This window comes from Emys orbicularis, chromosome 1 (genome assembly GCF_028017835.1).
Source record: "Emys orbicularis isolate rEmyOrb1 chromosome 1, rEmyOrb1.hap1, whole genome shotgun sequence".
NCBI classification, from domain to species: Eukaryota; Metazoa; Chordata; order Testudines; family Emydidae; genus Emys; species Emys orbicularis.
The window spans coordinates 6,791,744-6,810,355 of record NC_088683.1 but is presented as its reverse complement, the minus strand read 5'-3'; the positions used below and the strand labels follow the sequence as shown (position 1 = coordinate 6,810,355).

The following is an 18,612-nucleotide window of genomic DNA, read 5'->3' as shown; positions in this document are numbered from 1 at the left end:
TCCCCCACCGCCCACGGGAGCAGGGAGCTGCAGGGTACCCCCACCGCCTCTGGTGCCCCCGGAGCTCCAAGCCGCTGCGGGTGGCGTGGAACCCCCGAGCTCCTGGCCGCGGCTGCAGGGGAACCCCTGAGCTCCCCACCACCACAGGCCCCTGGAGCTGTGGGTGGCGGGGGTACCCAGCAGCTCCTGGCTGACACGGGAGGTGGGGGCACCCCCAGCTCCCGGCCCCCACAGGCAGCAGGGGGACCCCCGGAGCTGCAGGTGGCAGGGGTACCCCACAGCCCCCAACTGCTGCAGGCGGTGTGGGCTCCCGCAGATCCCCATTTTGTCACAGATATTTTTAGTAAAAGTCACGGACAGGTCACGGCTTGCGTGAATTTTTCTTTTTTGTCTGTGACCTGCCCGTGACTTTTACTAAAAATGTCCATGACAAAATCTTAGCCTTACTTATGATCTACAAATCTCTGCCCCGTAGGGCCCGGGTGAGGTGTCAGAGTGGGGAGGGGGCTATTCTGAGCAGAGAAGCTTTTCGGTTAAGGTTGTAACGATTCTACCCCCAGGCAGGGCTTCAGCACACTTGGAAGCAGTGGGGATAACTGCTCCAAAAGCCCCACCTGCAGGGAGCTAAAGAAGAATCCCTGTCAGTTGCTAGCAGTATAGGGCCTATGAAACACACCTGAGCAGTTCTGATTCCACCTGGGGAAGCACAGAGGCTACGTGTGATCTGTACAGTGCTTAGCTCTGGTGGGAAACCAGCACTTCACCAGCAGAGGCTTTGCAGGCCGAGAAGGTTTGAGTTGCTCTGAGGAGGCAGCGCCTGGAGCACTGTTCTCCGGGCTGTGTGGGGTGACCACCCGCCCCTTATTTCATGGGACTATCCCCAATTAATTACATTCAAAGCTGACTCCAAAGACTTCCAAAGGGATCTCACAGAACTGGGTGAGTGGGCCACAAAATGGCAGATAAAATTAACTGCTGATAAATGCAAAGTGATGCACATTGGAAAACATAACCCTGACTACACGGAACAATAGGGTCTAAATTAGCTGTTACCACTCGAGAGCGAGATCTTGGAGTCACCGTGGAGAGTTCTGTGAAAACAGCCACTCCATCGGCAGCGACAGTCAGAACAGCGAACAGAGTGTTAGGAACCATTAGGAAAGGGACAAATAACAGAAAATACCGTAATCCACTGTATAAATCCCTGGCACACCCACACCTTGAATACCGCGAGCAGCTCTGGGTGCCCCGTCGCAGAAAAGATCCATTAGAATTGGACGGGGTACAGAGAGGGCAACACAAATCACTTGGGGTCTGGAACAACTTCCAGGTGAGGAGAGATTAAAAAGACTGGGGCTGTCTGGCTTGGGGAAGAGACGACGGAGGGGGGATGTGACAGAGGCCGTGACGGCTGGAAGAGGGCAGTGGAAGGCAGGAGTATTAGCCTGAGAATGATAAAGGCCCTTTTCCCTACAAGCTGAGAAGGGGTCACCTCAGGTCAATTAGGGACCCAGAGACCAATTAAGGGCTGCCTGCGACCTTTGCGGCCCCCGTCCCCTCCAACGGAGAGTAGGAGAGTTATTCCCCTTTGGTTTGTAGTGGAACTTGTTTCTTTTTTTCCTTCAGTTGGTGGAGGGGCACTGCGTGGGCCTGCCTGGAAAATACGCCTCCCCTTGTCAAGTGGGAGAGTCAACACCATCCAGAGAGGGGCTGACTTCCTCCTGGCCCCCCACCACCCGAGGGAGGAGCGCTGAGCCTGCTGCGGTGGGGGGAGGTGCCTTGCCACAAGGGCTATAAAATCACGACTACTGTGGAGAAAGTGAGTAGGGAAGTGTTATTTACCCCTTCCCATAACACACGAACCAGGAGTCCCCCAATGAAATTAATAGGCAGCAGGTTTAAAACACACCTAAGGAAGTATTTCTTCACACAACGCACAGTCAACCTGTGGAACTCCTTGCCAGGAGATGTTGTGAAGGCCAAAAGTATAACAGGGTTCAAAAAGGACCAGACAAGTTCCTGGAGGACAGGTCCATCAATGGCTATTAGCCAGGATGGGCCGGGATGCAATCCCATGTTCTGGGTGTTCCTAAGCCTCTGTTCACTAGAAGCTGGGACTGGACGACAGTGGAGACGTGGATCACTCAATAATTGCCCTGTTCTGTTCATTCCCTCTGGGACACCTGGCATTGGCCACTGTCGGAAGACAGGACACTGGGCTAGGTAGCCCATTGGGCTGACCCACCATGGCCGTTCTTATGTTCTTGATTTGTCCCTTAGCGCGACTGTCCCTTATTTTTGGCTGTACTGAAAGGTGTTCAAACGGAACCGAAGGAGCCTTTCAAACATGACATTGAAGCTCCCGAGAACTGTGTGGTCTCCTTGAGAGTGGCAGACATGTACACGCCCTGCTAAGGGAGCTGGTGTTTCCCTGAAACGTCCCTTCCAAGAACGCGCTGTCCCTCGCTTTTCACGTGGCTTTTCCTTTATTTCCGTCCCGCGAAGGGGATCGCCCCAGCCAGCGCTGCGCCCAGCAAGGACAGACAGGGACAAAGCACAGCGGGCTGGGAGACCAGGCGGTCCCACGAGAACAGCTCTGACCACATCTGGCTGGGCTAAGCGATGCCTCGGGGGAGGCAGAGGGAGCAGCGGGGCGGGGGCAAGGGGGTGTGACTCGGAGTGAAAGAAAAGGGAAGTAGAGGGTCAGGAAATCGATCTCTTTCTCTGCATAACGCAGCCGCTGGCGTGGTGCACCAGCGCCCTCCGGAGAACTACTGAGCTGGCCCGGGGTGCTGGGAGCCCCATTGCTGGGAAGACCCAACCGCACACGGCATGAGCAGCAAACACACCGGAGAGAATAATTCTGCACTGGCCGAGGGCTGGGCTGCGGGGACCCACCAGGCCAGGGGAGGCCTGGCTCACCAGGATTTTAAATCAGACGGGCTCCGAACGCCCAGCGCCCAGCGCTGCGCCCGGTCCCGCAACAGTCAGACACTTCCTGACGCTGAAAAGCTACAGCGAGGTTCCCCACCTGCCGGGCAGCAGACACGTGCGAGTGTGTGCTCACGTGAGCGTGTGAGCACGTACGTACCAGCCAGCGCAGGTGCTATTCACAGCTCCACTGTGCACACGCGCACACACACAGCGCTAAGTAACGGAGACGGGGCTAGAAATAACAGCAGAGGGGACCCGGTAAGCTCGTCGCACCCTGTCAGGGAAGCTGAGCCTAAATCGATTTTCCCTGCAGCCAGAGGCGCATGGGACCTGTCGGGGGTGTGAGGGTCAAACTGATCAGAATAAAACGGTGCCAGTGAGTGATCAAGCAGGTCCCCCAAATACCACGTCACCAACTGTTTGAGGAGCATCCTCCACCCTGCATATTAGTCCTAGTGTGTAACGTAGGAACAGCCAGACTGGATGAGAGCCAACGAACGTCCCTCGAGCCCAGCGTCCTGTCGCTGGCAGTGCTTCAGAGGAAGGTGTGAGAACCCCACAGTAGCAGACGTGGAATAATCGGCCTCCCACTTTAGCGGTCTACTAGTCAGAGACCAGTTCAGGCCCTGAACCAGACGCTCTGCTAGTCCTGCCGAAATGTCTGTTGTCATTAATAACGTTGCCGAGTTCCGTTATCCACAGCCATGGCCAATCCCTTGCTGAAGCTTGGATGAGTTCTTGGCCTCAACAACTTCCTGTGGCAGGGAGTTCCACAGTCCAAACCACAACCAGCTGAGTGCGTGGCCCTGGGGCGAGCAGAGCTGTTTTGTGATTGAATTCAAGGGAAACATTCCCCAGAAAGAGAAAAAAAACCAAACCAAAACAAGATTCATGCTTTTTTAAAAAATGAGCCGGGGAGGAGGGGGAAGGGGAGGAATAAAGCCGAAAATACAATAAATCAAAGGAAGCGGAAGATCTGAAAGGGGAAACGTTCTTATGCAGACAGAGGGACCCCTGTGCTACCTTTTACAGATGGGAAACTGAGGCAGGGGGTAGCTCAAGTGATTTGCCCAAGGTCACACAGGGCATCTGTAGCAGAGCTGAGTACAGAACCGAGATCTCTGTGCCGGCCCCACTCCCAGGGTCATCCTGGCTCCGTCTCGGCTGACTGCGTCGCAGAGCTGGGGCTGTGCTCAAAGCAGGGAGCTGTAGAGTAAAGGGTCTTTGTAGCACCTGTTCAATCCTTGAGGGGGCCACTTAGGGATCTGGGGCAAAATCAGTACTTGGTCCTGCTAGCGAAGGCAGGGGGCTGGACTCGATGACCTGTCAGGGTCCCTTCCAGTTCTAGGAGATAGGTACCCCGAGCCTAGATTCCTAGATTCCAAGGCCAGACGGGACCATTGTGACCGCCCAGGAGCGGCGCCAGGGTTTTTGGCGCCCTAGGAGGGGGTCCTTCCGCGCTCCCGGTCGTCGTCGGCAATTCTGCGATGGGGGGGTCCTTCCGCGCTCCCGGTCTTCGAGGCACTTTGACGGCGGGTCCCGGAGCGAGTGAAGGACCCGCCGCAGAATTGCCGCCGAAGGCCCGGAGCGCGGAAGGACCCCCCACGCCGCTGAATTGCCGCCAAGGGCGGCAAAATGCCGCCCTCCCCCAATCCTGGTGTCCTAGGCAACCGCCTAGGTCGCCTAAATGGAAGTGCTGGCCCTATGACCACCCCTATAACAAAGGCCAGAGAACGGCCCTAAAGTAATGCCTGGAGCAGAGCTTTTAGAAAAACCTCCCGTCCTGATTGAAAAATGGTCAGTGAAGGAAAATCCACCACGACTCTTAGTAACCTGTCCCAATGGTTAATTGCAGTCACTGGTCGAAATGCCCACGCCTTAGTTCTAGTCTGAATTTGTCGAGCTTCACCTTCCAGCCACTGGGTCGTAGGACACATTTCTCTGCGAGGCTGAAGAGCCTGCTAGCAGATATCTGTTCCCCCGGTAGGTACTTACCGACTGAGATCACTTTGTGGAGCTCCTTGAGTCTGTCACTATCACAGACCAGAAGAAGAGCTCTGGGTAGGGCAACCAGATGGCAAGCGTGAAAAACTGGAGCACTTTTATTTTGGGGGGTCTAGCTGTGTATATAAGACAAAGCCCCTAATATGAGGACGGTCCCAAAAACCCCAGGACGTCTGGTCACCCTAGCTCTGTGTGGTGCGAAAGCTCGTCTCTTTGGCCAACAGAAGTTGGTCCGATACAAGATAGGATAATACCTTGCCCACCTTGTCCCCTCTATTCCCCTAGGGCAGGTTTTCTAATCCAGGGGCTCTCAACCCTTCCAGATGACTGGACCCCTTTCAGGAGTCAGACGTGTCTTGTGTACCCCAAGTTTCACCTCCCTTAAAAACGACTTGCTTACAAAATCGGACATAAAACTACAAATATGACCCAGCACCCTAGTCCTGACAAATTGCCGACTTTCTCATTTCGTCTGGGTGAAATTTGAGTTTGTACTGACTTCGCTAGTGCTTTTTACGTAGCCTGTTGTAAAACTAGGCCAATATCTAGATGAGTTGATGTACCCCAGGAAGACCTCTGTGTGCCCCCAGGGATACATAAGAATGGCCCTGTGATGAAGTGGGAATGTTCTTAATGTTTTCTCCAAATACTGTGTGTGTGCCTCAGTTTCCCCTATGCCTTTCTTAAGTATCTAGGTGGTGGGATAAGGGGGTGTGATTGTTGCAGAGCCCTAGGCAGGTGTGATGCTGTCTGCACAGAGAATGAGCCGTGCCTCCTGGCAACTGATGGCCTGGGCCCCTCCCCTGCAAAGGTGCCAACTGAAGGTGTTAGAGAACAAAGAGATCAGGTGATCAGGTGACCTCCTGGCCCGGGAAAGAGACAAAGGCCAGAGGAGGGGCTGGAGGGGGGGGGTCAGTTGAGATCTGGCTGGGGAAACGGAGGGAGGCCCAGAACCGGGATCTGGGCTCCCTACCCCCCAAGATGGACCTGACTGAGGGGTCGTTCTCTGTACCTACAAGCTCTGTTTTAGACTCTGTTCCTGTCATCTAATCAACCTTCTGTGTTCCCGGCTGGCTGAGAGTCACGTCTGACTGCGGAGTTGGGGGGCAGGGCCCTCTGGCTTCCCCAGGAGCCCCGCCCGGGCGGACTCGCTGCGGGAAGCGCACGGAGGGGCAGAGGATGCTGAATGCTCCGAGGTCAGACCCAGGAAGGTGGAAGCTGTGGAAGCTTTTTGCCCTGGAGCCAGTCTGCTCCGAGAGAGGAGACTCCCCAGAGTCCTGCCTGGCTTCGTAGGGAGCATCGCCCGGGGACTCCCTGACAGGCCCTACTGGGTCAGACCAAAGGTCCATCTAGCCCAATATCCTGTCTTCCGACAGGGGCCAATGCCGATGCCCCAGAGGGAATGAACAGAACAGGGAATCATCAAGTGATCCATCCCCTGTCGCCCATTCCCAGCTTCTGGCAAACAGTAACCCCAGTTGAGAACCGCTCCTCCGATCCTTTATCATTCTCCTGCTTCTTTGCTGGCCCCTCTCCAATTTCTCAATATCCTCTTGAATTGTAGACTCCAGAGCAGGACCCAGGATTCCAGCCGCGGCCGCACCAGTGCCAAACACAGACGTAATTTATCCTCCCTGCGCCTACTTCTGCATCCAAGGATCGCATGAGCCCTTCTGGACACAGCCTCACCCCGTACCAGGGCGACTTGCCCCTTACGGGTGGACGGATCTGGGGCTAGCTGAACTACCAAGGCACCCCTGGGCTGGATCGGGCGATTCCTATGAAGGGCAGCAGGTGGCTGGAGTGCAGGGCAGAAGACCCTGACACGAGGGGGTTGGACCCTTAGGCCAGGAATCTGGCTCCAGCCAAAGCAGGAGGGCCTGGGGCAGGGTGAATTGGAGACTGCCGGGCATGGGCACGCTCCAGCCGAAAGGCCTGAGCTCTGGGGTTCCCCTCGTGAGGCCGCAGGCAGGGAAAGCGTGGGAGGACCCGAGGGGAGGCTCACACCAGGGGCCCGTCCTGGGACTCTGCGGTTCCTTCCGGAGCAAAGGGCTGGGGGGAGTGCGAGGCAGTCCCTGGTGGAGTTTGGAAGGAACTAATAGGGCACTGCAGAGCCACCCCTGGCCATGAGGGGGGGCCCTGGACGCAGGGGACCCCACTTCGGCTGTATTGAAATGCACTTGTGCCCAGTAACCCAGCTTGCTCCATGTCTCTGACCTGTCCTCTTCGCCCCCCTGCTCCCCGTCTCTGGGCCCTCTGCAAACTGCCAGGGAGGAGTGACTGTTTCCTCCCGGGTCATTAATGAAATAGCACAGGGCCAGGAGCCCACTGGAAACACCCCGTCACCGCTGGCTCCCCGTTTACACCTACAGCGGGAGACCCGAGTCACGGGGGGGGGGGGGGGGGGGGCATTTGTTTTCTTTCGTTAGTGGCCCAGACAAGCTTCTGAGCTCCCCCGAGCGCCTCCTGAGGTCTGGGGAAGGGAACCAGAGCGTCCCAGCGAAATACAAGCTGGGCCAGGCCGTCCCAGGCGTGAGCCCCGCCTGCCTGATATGGCCAACCTTGTATTTCACTCGCCTGCTCTAGTTCCCTTCCCCGCCCTAGAGAAGAGTTTGGGGAAACCCGAAGCTTGTCCACGTCAGCAGGGCTCCGCTAAAAGACGTTCCCTTCCCCCCCTCGTCTCTCGAATACCCTGGCACCAACGTGGCTACCACACGGCGAGCAGGGCGAGCCCTAGCACTTAGACAGTTTTTAATCCATGTAAGCCACCAGCACAGATCAGAGCAGCCCCAAGGCCTGCCCCAAGTGATAACTGGCAGTCTGGGCCCCCACAAGCCCGAGGAAGGCCCCACAGGCCTGCTGTAGGGGGTGGGGTAGAGCTGGATGCATGGGGTATTGCCCTTTGCGCCGAACTAGCTAGTATACAGCCCCCTGAGCTTTCTGGGGCACTGGTCCCCTGTCTTACGAGCCTTTGTTTAGAGCAGCAGCAGATGGCTCAGCCGTGCCTCCCCTGAGCCCTCTGAGCTGACACCCCTAGGGGGCGCTGCGTGTGCCTGGGAGCAGGGGCCATCGGGGAGCCCGGGGCGTGGCCCCAGAGCGGGGAAAGGCCCCGTTTCTCGCACTGGCTCGTGACCGACTGTCTCCAAACACTTTGGAGGCCAGTGGCAGCCGCCCGATGGGGAGCCGGCAAGCAGCCCTGCCCCACGGGTTAAATGATCCTGAAAGAGAACCGCAAAACCGACTGATCACCCGGCCAAGCAGTGATGGGCGGCCACTGCTGGGCCGGGGCCTGGCAGCTGCTCAAAGGAACACAGCAACGCTGCCTAGCCGTTCAGGACAGGAAGCGACGGGGAATCTTGTTTCAAGGGGATGGAAGGAACGAGAATGGAATTGCCTGAGTTGGAATTTGGCCAAGACATTGGGATTAACTGTCTGTCTGTCTGTCGAATGAGCCCATCGCCAGCCACGGCACCGTCTAATTTCCAGGCGAGTCAGAACACTATGGAAGGCAAGACATGTGAAAGGCCATTCGCTCAGGGAAGGCCCCGGCCAATACACCAGTGCTAAATATCCAGGTTTGGGAACAAGCGCACCACGGCATGCCAGTAAAGTGACCAGGAAGCAAAGGAAACCGTTTTATCCCCAGCACGGGCAATAATTAACCTGTGGAGCTCACTGCTGGGCAAGGGGGGCGGGGGGTTACCTTGAAGCCTCTGGATCTGTTTGGTGAAGATCTCGGCCTGCCGGGCGCTGGCCAGTCGCTCGTCCTCCAACAAGCCTGCAGCAGAGAGGGCGAGGTCAGCAGAGAGCGCGCGGAGGCCCTGCCATGCTGATCAGAGGGACGGGGCTGCAGGCCCCCAGGGCCTCAGCTGGGCCACGGTGCACAGGGAGGGACGTCCCTGGGGGACATGAGTCCAGCTGACACTCCACAGGGGAGAGGGAGAATCACCCCCAGCCGCCCTGCGAGCGAGCGTCTGGAGAGAGGCCGAAGAGACATGGGAAGGACAAGGACAGCTGGATCTCTGGGCCCCTCGCTGGAGGGGCTGGGAGTCCTGCGTGGACCCCAGCCCACCCAAGGGAATGGGAAAGCACATGGCACCGAGGGAGCCGTGCATAGGAACCTGTGCAAGCACAAGCCCCCCGTGCCCCACAGTGCTCACGAGAGATCACAAGACCCCCTGGCGCCCCATGCATGGGGACTTGAGAGAACATGACAGAGACCTGGTGAGGCCACACCTGGAGTATTGCGTCCAGTTTTGGGCCCCCCGCTACAGAAGGGATGTGGACATATTGGAGAGAGTCCAGCGGAGGGCAACGAAAATGATTAGGGGGCTGGAGCACATGACTTACGAGGAGAGGCTGAGGGAACTGGGCTTGTTTAGTCTGCAGAAGAGAAGAATGAGGGGGGATTTGATAGCAGCCTTCAACTACCTGAAAGGGGGTTCCAAAGAGGATGGATCTAGACTGTTCTCAATGGTGGCAGATGACAGAACAAGGAGCAATGGTCTCAAGTTGCAGTGGGGTCTAAGTTGGATATTAGGAAAAACTTTTTCACTAGGAGGGTGGTGAAGCACTGGAATAGGTTCCCAAGGGAGGTGGTGGAATCTCCTTCCTTAGAGGTTTTCAAGGTCAGGCTTGACAAAGCCCTGGCATGGATGATTTAGTTGGGGTTGGTCCTGCTTTGAGCAGGGGGTTGGACTAGACGACCTCCTGAGGTCTATATGATTCTGTGAACATGCACCGTGCCACAGCCCGTGCCAGGAGTTCACGAGAGCTGACGCCCTGTGCACACAGGTCACCTTCCTGTGCTCTCCTGCTCACACGACTCCGCGTGGCCCCGAGCCAGTGCGTGCCGCCCTTACCTTGTAGCTCCAGCGAGTCGTCCTCGTGCTTCACTGCCAGCTCCCGCGTCTCCTCCAGCTCCTCCAGCAGCTGCAGCAGCTGGGCCCTCAGGTCTTCCATCTCCTGGTCCGTCAGGTCCAGCTCTTTCTCGTCCTCTTCCATGGAGCCCACGTTCCCCACATCCTCCTCCTCTTCTTCCTCTGGGTCCGGGGCATCCACATCACCTGGCAAGGAACGCTGCATGAGCCACCTGCCGCTGGCCTCCAGCCCCTCGAAATGCACTCGCTGCTTGTCCCCCGGGTCACGGCTTGCACCAGTGCCCTCTGCACCAGGGAGCCAGGCCACCCCCTCCCATGCCAGCCAGGTGCCTGGCCTCTGAGCCCTCGGCAGAGACAAACCTCTGAGCCGTTGCAGTGTGGAGGGGCAAAGGCCACCCTGGCCCGGCTGGAGAAGCAGCTTCCGCCCCGCCGCATGTGACCCACTGGCTCCACCTGATGGTAGCGGGCGGAATCGGGCCCACAGGCAGCCACACGGATGAAAAGGGGGGTGGCCCCCTCCTGAGGTCCATCCAGAGTTGACCCCAGTCCTGGGTGCCCCACCCAGCTCTGCCCCCCAGGTCCATCCTGCACCCTCCTACCCGCCGTTACTGCAGCCCTGGGCTGAGCCGACACCCAGAGCCGGGCTGGGCAGAGCCGGGCAGTGGTAGCGAGGCTCTCATAGACACACGCAACCCACCCCCCCAACAGAGCTCACCCTTCGAGATGCCCACCTGGCCTGGCAGCGGGGCCCACTGGGGGACACCGAGCTCCCCACACCTGTGGGCCAGGACACCCCTCTAGGGGCACGAAGCAAGTGTGCCCGCCCCATGCGTTCAGGCAGCCTCCCCCGCACTGTCAATCAGACCCAGCCCGACAGGGGCACCGTGGGGGGGCAGGAATCTGGGCTGGTTCATTCAGCCTCTCGCCCCCCACTAGCCTCTTGGCTATTTTTAACACTGATCTATTTTTTGCACTGGGCCCCCGCTGTCAATTACGCTCCCGTTCCCATGACAACCGAGGGGCACCCAGAGACATCAGCTGCCAGAACCTGCGGGAATTTCACCTTTGCCACCTACTGGCTGGGCCCCTGGGGGAGGCTTGGACCCCCCCCCCCCCCCGGAGTGTGCTCGGGGGAGGGGCAGGGGGTTGGGATGCCCAACAAGTCGACGTTTCCCCCACCACCACCCTCCAACTCTGCCAGCGCCCCTCACTCCTGACCCGCAGCCCCGGGCTCCCCCCCCAGCTCTGCCGGCGCCCCTCACTCCCAACCCGCAGTCCCTCTGCTACCCCAGCCCCAGGCTCCCCCCACCCCCAGCTCTGCCAATGCCCCTCATTCCCAACCCGCAGCCCCTCTGCTACCCCAGCCCCGGGCTCCCCCCACCCCCAGCTCTGCCGGCGCCCCTCATTCCCAACCCGCAGTCCCCTGCTACCCCAGCCCCGGGCTCCCCCCACCCCCAGCTCTGCCGGCGCCCCTCATTCCCAACCCGCAGCCCCTCTGCTACCCCAGCCCCGGGCTCCCCCCACCCCCAGCTCTGCCGGCGCCCCTCATTCCCAACCCGCAGCCCCTCTGCTACCCCAGCCCCGGGCTCCCCCCACCCCCAGCTCTGCCAATGCCCCTCATTCCCAACCCGCAGCCCCTCTGCTACCCCAGCCCCGGGCTCCCCCCACCCCCAGCTCTGCCGGCGCCCCTCATTCCCAACCCGCAGTCCCCTGCTACCCCAGCCCCGGGCTCCCCCCACCCCCAGCTCTGCCGGCGCCCCTCATTCCCAACCCGCAGCCCCTCTGCTACCCCAGCCCCGGGCTCCCCCCACCCCCAGCTCTGCCGGCGCCCCTCATTCCCAACCCGCAGCCCCTCTGCTACCCCAGCCCCGGGCTCCCCCCACCCCCAGCTCTGCCGGCGCCCCTCATTCCCAACCCGCAGTCCCCTGCTACCCCAGCCCCGGGCTCCCCCCACCCCCAGCTCTGCCGGCGCCCCTCATTCCCAACCCGCAGCCCCTCTGCTACCCCAGCCCCGGACTCCCCCCACCCCCAGCTCTGCCGGCGCCCCTCATTCCCAACCCGCAGTCCCCTGCTACCCCAGCCCCGGGCTCCCCCCACCCCCAGCTCTGCCGGCGCCCCTCATTCCCAACCCGCAGCCCCTCTGCTACCCCAGCCCCGGGCTCCCCCCACCCCCAGCTCTGCCGGCGCCCCTCATTCCCAACCCGCAGCCCCTCTGCTACCCCAGCCCCGGGCTCCCCACCCAGCTCTGCCGGCGCCCCTCACTCCCAACCCGCAGTCCCCTGCTACCCCAGCCCCGGGCTCCCCCCACCCCCAGCTCTGCCGGCGCCCCTCATTCCCAACCCGCAGTCCCCTGCTACCCCAGCCCCGGGCTCCCCCCACCCCCAGCTCTGCCGGCGCGCCTCACTCCCAACCCGCAGTCCCCTGCTACCCCAGCCCCGGGCTCCCCCCACCCCCAGCTCTGCCGGCGCCCCTCATTCCCAACCCACAGTCCCCTGCTACCCCAGCCCCGGGCTCCCCCCACCCCCAGCTCTGCCAATGCCCCTCACTCCCAACCCGCCGTCCCCTGCTACCCCAGCCCCGGGCTCCCCCCACCCCCAGCTCTGCCAATGCCCCTCACTCCCAACCCGCAGTCCCCTGCTACCCCAGCCCCGGGCTCCCCCCATCCCCAGCTCTGCCGGCGCCCCTCACTCCCAACCCGCAGTCCCCTGCTACCCCAGCCCCGGGCTCCCCCCACCCCCAGCTCTGCCAATGCACCTCAGTCCTGATCTGCAGCCCCCCCCCCGCTATGCCCCTCTTGGCCAGGCCCTTCACCCCTTGAAATACAAAGCCAAGGGCTGCACAGGCTGCAAACTGCTGCCCTGTGCATGGAAGGGAGAGCGTGGCTGGAGCAGGGGAAGAGACGAGAGTGAATCGAGGGGGGGAGCTGGGGAGCTGACAGTGAAAGTCGCAGAAGGAGGGGAGATGAGGCAGGTGCACGCAGGGCCCAGCCTGGGCGACGAAGTGCCACCTGCCTGTGCCTGCAGACAGCTCGGAGCAATGGGCACCGCCACCAGCCCACTCCAGGGGCACTGACTCTGAAACCTACTGATGGCAGGTACCCAAGCAACCAGCGCTCAGGCCCAAGTGGGAGGGGCTTGCATCTTGGGCAACCCGCAACCAGCGCTCAGGCCCAAGTGGGAGGGGCTTGCATCTTGGGCGGAGCTTGGGCGAGTCCATCCCCTCGTTCTTTTCCAAGCTGACTCTTGGTGCAGAGTTGCTGCCCAGCAAGGGGGAAGTGATGGCAGCAAATCAGCCCGGGTCCGTCCCCGCACAGCCCCTGCCCCAGTGGGAATGGGCAGCCCAGAGAGCCGTCAGCCCATGCTGACCCTAGCCAGGACGCTGCACTCAAAGGGCAACTCCCCCCACACCCCCATCCGCTGCTGGGCTGTGACAGCACATCTGGGGTGTGAGCTCAGGGACTGCTCCCTGGCACCCCCAATCTGCCCCCCCCAAACACACATGTGCGCTGGGGTTCTGCCCCCAACTCTGGGAGGGGAGTGGGGTCTGGTGGGTAGAGCAGGGGGCTGGAAGCCAGGACTCCTGGGTTCCAATCCTGTCACCGATGCTTTTCCCGGAGTTCGCAGGGGCAGGGGATTCTGAGGCTGAATGGCTATAATGCGCCTTCATGTGCTCAGATGCCAGATGCCAGGACAGGACAGAGCACCATGGTGCCATCGCCTCTGCTCACAGACTGGGGGCCTGGCCTGTCCCCCCCACTCCAGGGGCCAGTGCAGGATCCTCCCCTACAGTCTATTTTCCAGGGCTCTAACCCCCTCCTGGACAGGGGCCCCTCCATGCCCCACACACGGACCCATTCCAGCATCTCCTCTCCCTTCGGGTAGCCCTGGTCACTCTGGGGAGGGTGGAGGCTACAAGGAAGGGTGGAGGGTGCAGGGCTGGGACATTCGCCCCCCCAGACCCAGAGACAGATCCTTGTCTGTGTCCACAAGTTAATTACATAACTGGGTCAGGTGCCATTCCCGGGGGGGAGGAGGGGAGGGAATGCAGCCAATGTGCGTTGAGCTCCCAGGGATGGAGGGGAGTCGCCCGGCTGCAGGAGCCCCATCATACCCCCCCGCTGTAGTCAAGGGGCACCCGGCCTCCATCCTGGGGAGTCAGGACTAGAACCTGAGTCCCTTTGCAGCAAACAGCTGGGCTGCTCCCACCGGAGCTAAAGGAGCGCTCCCTCGGCCAGTGCGAGCAGTGGGCCCTTATCCCCTCGCAGGGCTACGTGCACAGATGTGCCCCCAGGGGAGCTGCACAGCCCTCCCCCAACACTGCCAAGCCACGGTGCCCCTAAATGCCCATCCCCATGCCGGCAGGGCAGCCCCATCCAGACAGAGCGTCGTGCTAGGCACCCCGGCCCCCGGTGCCAGCCAGGCACCCCCAGGTCACCGCAGCCCGGCGCCCGGTCCCAGCCAGACACCCCCCAGGTCACCACAGCCCGGCTCCCGGTCCCAGCCAGGCAGCTCACTCCCATCCCCTCCCTGCACGGTGGGGCACTGGGGGGGGGGTGGAGGGCCCGGCGCGGGAGGCATGGGAGGCAGCCCAGCAGCAGAGTGATGGGGGTGGGTGGAGAAATGCGTGGGGGGATGGAGAGATGCGGGAGGGATGGAGGGATGTGGGGGGGCGGTCCGGCGGGGGGGTAGCCCAGCAGCGGAGGGATGGAGAGATGAGGGGGGTGAAGGGTCCGGCGGGGGGGGATGGAGGGATGCGGGGGGGGTGGTCCGCGGAGGGGCAGGGGGGGCAGCCCAGCAGCGGAGGGATGGAGAGGTGGGGGGGGGGGGTGAAGGTCCGGCGGGGGAGGATGGAGGGATGCGGGGGGGGTGTCCGGCGGAGGGGCAGGGGGGGCAGCCCAGCAGCGGAGGGATGGAGAGGTGGGGGGGGTGAAGGTCCGGCGGGGGGGGGATGGAGGGATGCAGGGGGGGCGGTCCGGCGGGGGGGTAGCCCAGCAGCAGAGGGATGGAGAGATGAGGGGGGTGAAGGGTCCGGCGGGGGGGGATGGAGGGATGCGGGGGGGGGTGGTCCGCGGAGGGGCAGGGGGGGCAGCCCAGCAGCGGAGGGATGGAGAGGTGGGGGGGGGGGTGAAGGTCCGGCGGGGGAGGATGGAGGGATGCGGGGGGGGGGGTCCGGCGGAGGGGCAGGGGGGGCAGCCCAGCAGCGGAGGGATGGAGAGGTGGGGGGGGTGAAGGTCCGGCGGGGGGGGATGGAGGGATGCAGGGGGGCGGTCCGGCGGGGGGGTAGCCCAGCAGCAGAGGGATGGAGAGATGAGGGGGGTGAAGGGTCCGGCGGGGGGGGATGGAGGGATGCGGGGGGGGTGGTCCGCGGAGGGGCAGGGGGGGCAGCCCAGCAGCGGAGGGATGGAGAGGTGGTGGGGGGGTGAAGGTCCGGCGGGGGAGGATGGAGGGATGCGGGGGGGGGTCCGGCGGAGGGGCAGGGGGGGCAGCCCAGCAGCGGAGGGATGGAGAGGTGGGGGGGTGAAGGTCCGGCGGGGGGGGATGGAGGGATGCGGGGGGGCGGTCCGGCGGGGGGGTAGCCCAGCAGCGGAGGGATGGAGAGATGAGGGGGGTGAAGGGTCCGGCGGGGGGGGGTGGAGGGATGCGGGGGGGGGGGGTCCGGCGGGGGAGGATGGAGGGATGCGGGGGGGGGTCCGGCGGAGGGGCAGGGGGGGCAGCCCAGCAGCGGAGGGATGGAGAGGTGGGGGGGGGGTGAAGGTCCGGCGGGGGGGGATGGAGGGATGCGGGGGGGCGGTCCGGCGGGGGGGTAGCCCAGCAGCAGAGGGATGGAGAGATGAGGGGGGTGAAGGGTCCGGCGGGGGGGGATGGAGGGATGCGGGGGGGGTGGTCCGCGGAGGGGCAGGGGGGGCAGCCCAGCAGCGGAGGGATGGAGAGGTGGTGGGGGGGTGAAGGTCCGGCGGGGGAGGATGGAGGGATGCGGGGGGGGGGGGTCCGGCGGAGGGGCAGCCCAGCAGCGGAGGGATGGAGAGGTGGGGGGGTGAAGGTCCGGCGGGGGGGGATGGAGGGATGCGGGGGGGCGGTCCGGCGGGGGGGTAGCCCAGCAGCGGAGGGATGGAGAGATGAGGGGGGTGAAGGGTCCGGCGGGGGGGGTGGAGGGATGCGGGGGGGGGTCCGGCGGGGGGGTCCGGCGGGGGAGGATGGAGGGATGCGGGGGGGGGTCCGGCGGAGGGGCAGGGGGGGCAGCCCAGCAGCGGAGGGATGGAGAGATGAGGGGGGTGAAGGGTCCGGCGGGGGGGGTGGAGGGATGCGGGGGGGGGGTCCGGCGGGGGGGTCCGGCGGGGGAGGATGGAGGGATGCGGGGGGGGGGTCCGGCGGAGGGGCAGGGGGGGCAGCCCAGCAGCGGAGGGATGGAGAGATGAGGGGGGTGAAGGGTCCGGCGGGGGGGGGGGTGGAGAGATGGGGGGGGAATGGAAAGATGGGTGGGCCGGCGGGGGGGGGGACGACTGCAGCCCCACTGACCTGCGCGCTCCTGCCTCCGGCCCGGCTGCTGCGCCATGGCCGCTCCCCGAGCCACTGTGGGGACGCGGAGCCGGAGCCGGGGCGGGGGCGGAGCAGGGTCCCCCCCCGCTTGGGGGCGGGGCTCCAGCCAGGCCCCCGCGGAGCCGCTGCAGGAGGAACCCGGGGACAGGACGCTGCGCCCCCCCCCCGAACACCCCGCCGGGGCTGAGCCCCCCCAAGCCGAGCCGGGCTGCTCCGCTCCAGCTGGGGGGGGGGCTTTAACTCTTCGCTGGGCCCTGCCCACGCACACAGGCAGCCCCGGTGCCTGGCGGGGGCCACGCGATCCCCCGGCGCGGACAGGGCAGGATCGGGGCCCCCGCCCCCTTGTTCGCTCACCCCGGGGAGATGCACCCGCCTCTGGGGTGTGACCAGCTGGCGGGGCCAGGGGAAGGCTGGGGGCTTTGGTCTGGAATGGCCGGGAGGGCGGGTCCCTGCCCCCTTAGCTGCTCTGGGGCACTGGGGTCAGACTGGCTGCCAGGGGAGAGCCCCCCCCCCGCTGAGCCCCTGCGCTGCCCCGCTGAGCCCCTGCCCTGCCCCCCTGCGCACAGCGCCCCCTAGCGCCACACCGGTGTCATCACGGAATGAGCGGGGAGGGCCCCATACGGAGCCACTCACATTAGCCCAGGGGTGGGCAAACTTTTTGGCCCGAGGGCCACATCGCGGTTGCACAACTGTATGGCGGGCCGGGTAGGAAAGGTTGTGCCTCCCCAAACAGCCTGCCCCCCCCGCCCCCTATCCAACCCCTTCCACTTCCTGCCCCCTGATTGCCCCCCTCAGAACCCCCAACCCATCCAACACCCTGTGACAATGCGGTTCTGGTGGAACCCAACTGAGAGTGCCAACTCAGGACAAATTGCTCAAACAGGGCAGTTACAGCCCAAGGCTGGGGTTTTTCCACCTCTAAGGCAAACCAAACCAGCCAGACTAAGAGGACTTTGGTCTCACCCCACTGGCTCACCGCAAGTCTCACAAGCAATCTCCTTAGACACTCCAGTTTCCCAGTATTACCACCAGTGCCACTCGTTATGGGGACAAATGGTTATGAAAACCAATACCCCAGTAAAAGAAAAAGGTTCTCCTGATCCCAAAGGACCAAGCCCCAGACCCAGGTCAATATACAAATCAGATCTTACCCACAAATCACGCTGTTGCCAATCCTTTAGAATCTAAAATCTAAAGGTTTATTCATAAAAGGAAAAAGATAGAGATGAGAGTTAGAATTGGTTAAATGGAATCAATTACATACAGTAATGGCAAAGTTCTTGGTTCAGGCTTGCAGCAGCGATAGAATAAACTGCAGGTTCAAATCAAGTCTCTGGAATACATCCCCCGCTGGGATGGGTCCTCAGTCCTTTGTTCAAAGCTTCAGCTTGTAGCAAAGTTCCTCCAGAGGTATGAAGCCGGATTGAAGACAAGATGGAGATGAGGAATCAGCCTTATATAGTCTTTTCCAGGTGTAAGAACACCTCTTTGTTCTTACTGTGGAAAATTACAGCAAAATGGAGTCTGGAGTCACATGGGCAAGTTCCTGCATACTTTGCTGAGTCTCAAGGCATATTTGCCTTCTCTCAATGGGTCCATTGTGTAGCTGATGGTCCTTAATGGGCCATCAAGCAGGCTAGGCAGAGCTAATCCCAGCTTGTCTGGGATGTCACCCAGAAGCATAGCATAAGTTTGCCATACAGACAGTATAGAGCCAATATTCATAACTTCAACTACAAAATTGATACACACATATAGACAGCCTAATCATAACCAGTAAACCATAGCCTTGTCTTAGACACCCCATTTGACCCCCTTTATACAAGATTTGGGTGCCACTACAGGACGTTGGTTGCAACAATGATCTATATGGTCCCAGATTATATCAATAACGTCACACCCCCCCTTCTCCTTGTCCCCTGACCGCCCCCTATCCAACCCCTCCCACTTCCCGCCCCCTCACTGCCCCCCTCAGAACTCCCGACCCATCCAACCCCCACCCCACTCCTTGTCCCCTGACCGCCCCCTCCCGGGACCCCCACCCCCATCCAACTCCCCTGTTCCCTGTCCCCTGACTGCCCCTCCCCTATCCACAGCCCTGCCCCCTGACAGCCCCCCTGGGACTCCCACCCCCTATCCAACCACGCTCTGCTCCTCGTCCCCTGACCCCTGGGCTCCATGCTGTGGTTTGTTATTGTAGGGTTGCCCCTAGGAGCGCTGGGCTCCGTGCTGTGGTTTGTTATTGTAGGGCTGAAACA

At 62.2% G+C, this 18,612-nt stretch overlaps 1 protein-coding gene across 1 annotated transcript in view; it reads right to left on the bottom strand.

Annotated features, from left to right (window-relative positions):
• The window catches only part of CCDC136 (coiled-coil domain containing 136), a 28,192-nt gene extending 11,822 nt beyond the window's left edge, over positions 1–16,370 (bottom strand). Inside the window, exons 1-3 of the mRNA XM_065423106.1 lie at positions 16,334–16,370; positions 9,801–10,004; positions 8,642–8,716 (exon numbers count right to left, since the gene is read on the bottom strand). Of these exons, the coding sequence (XP_065279178.1) occupies positions 8,642–8,716; positions 9,801–10,004; positions 16,334–16,370 (316 nt within the window). The remainder of the gene's footprint in view (positions 1–8,641; positions 8,717–9,800; positions 10,005–16,333) is intronic.
• Between the last annotated feature and the right edge of the window lie 2,242 nt (positions 16,371–18,612).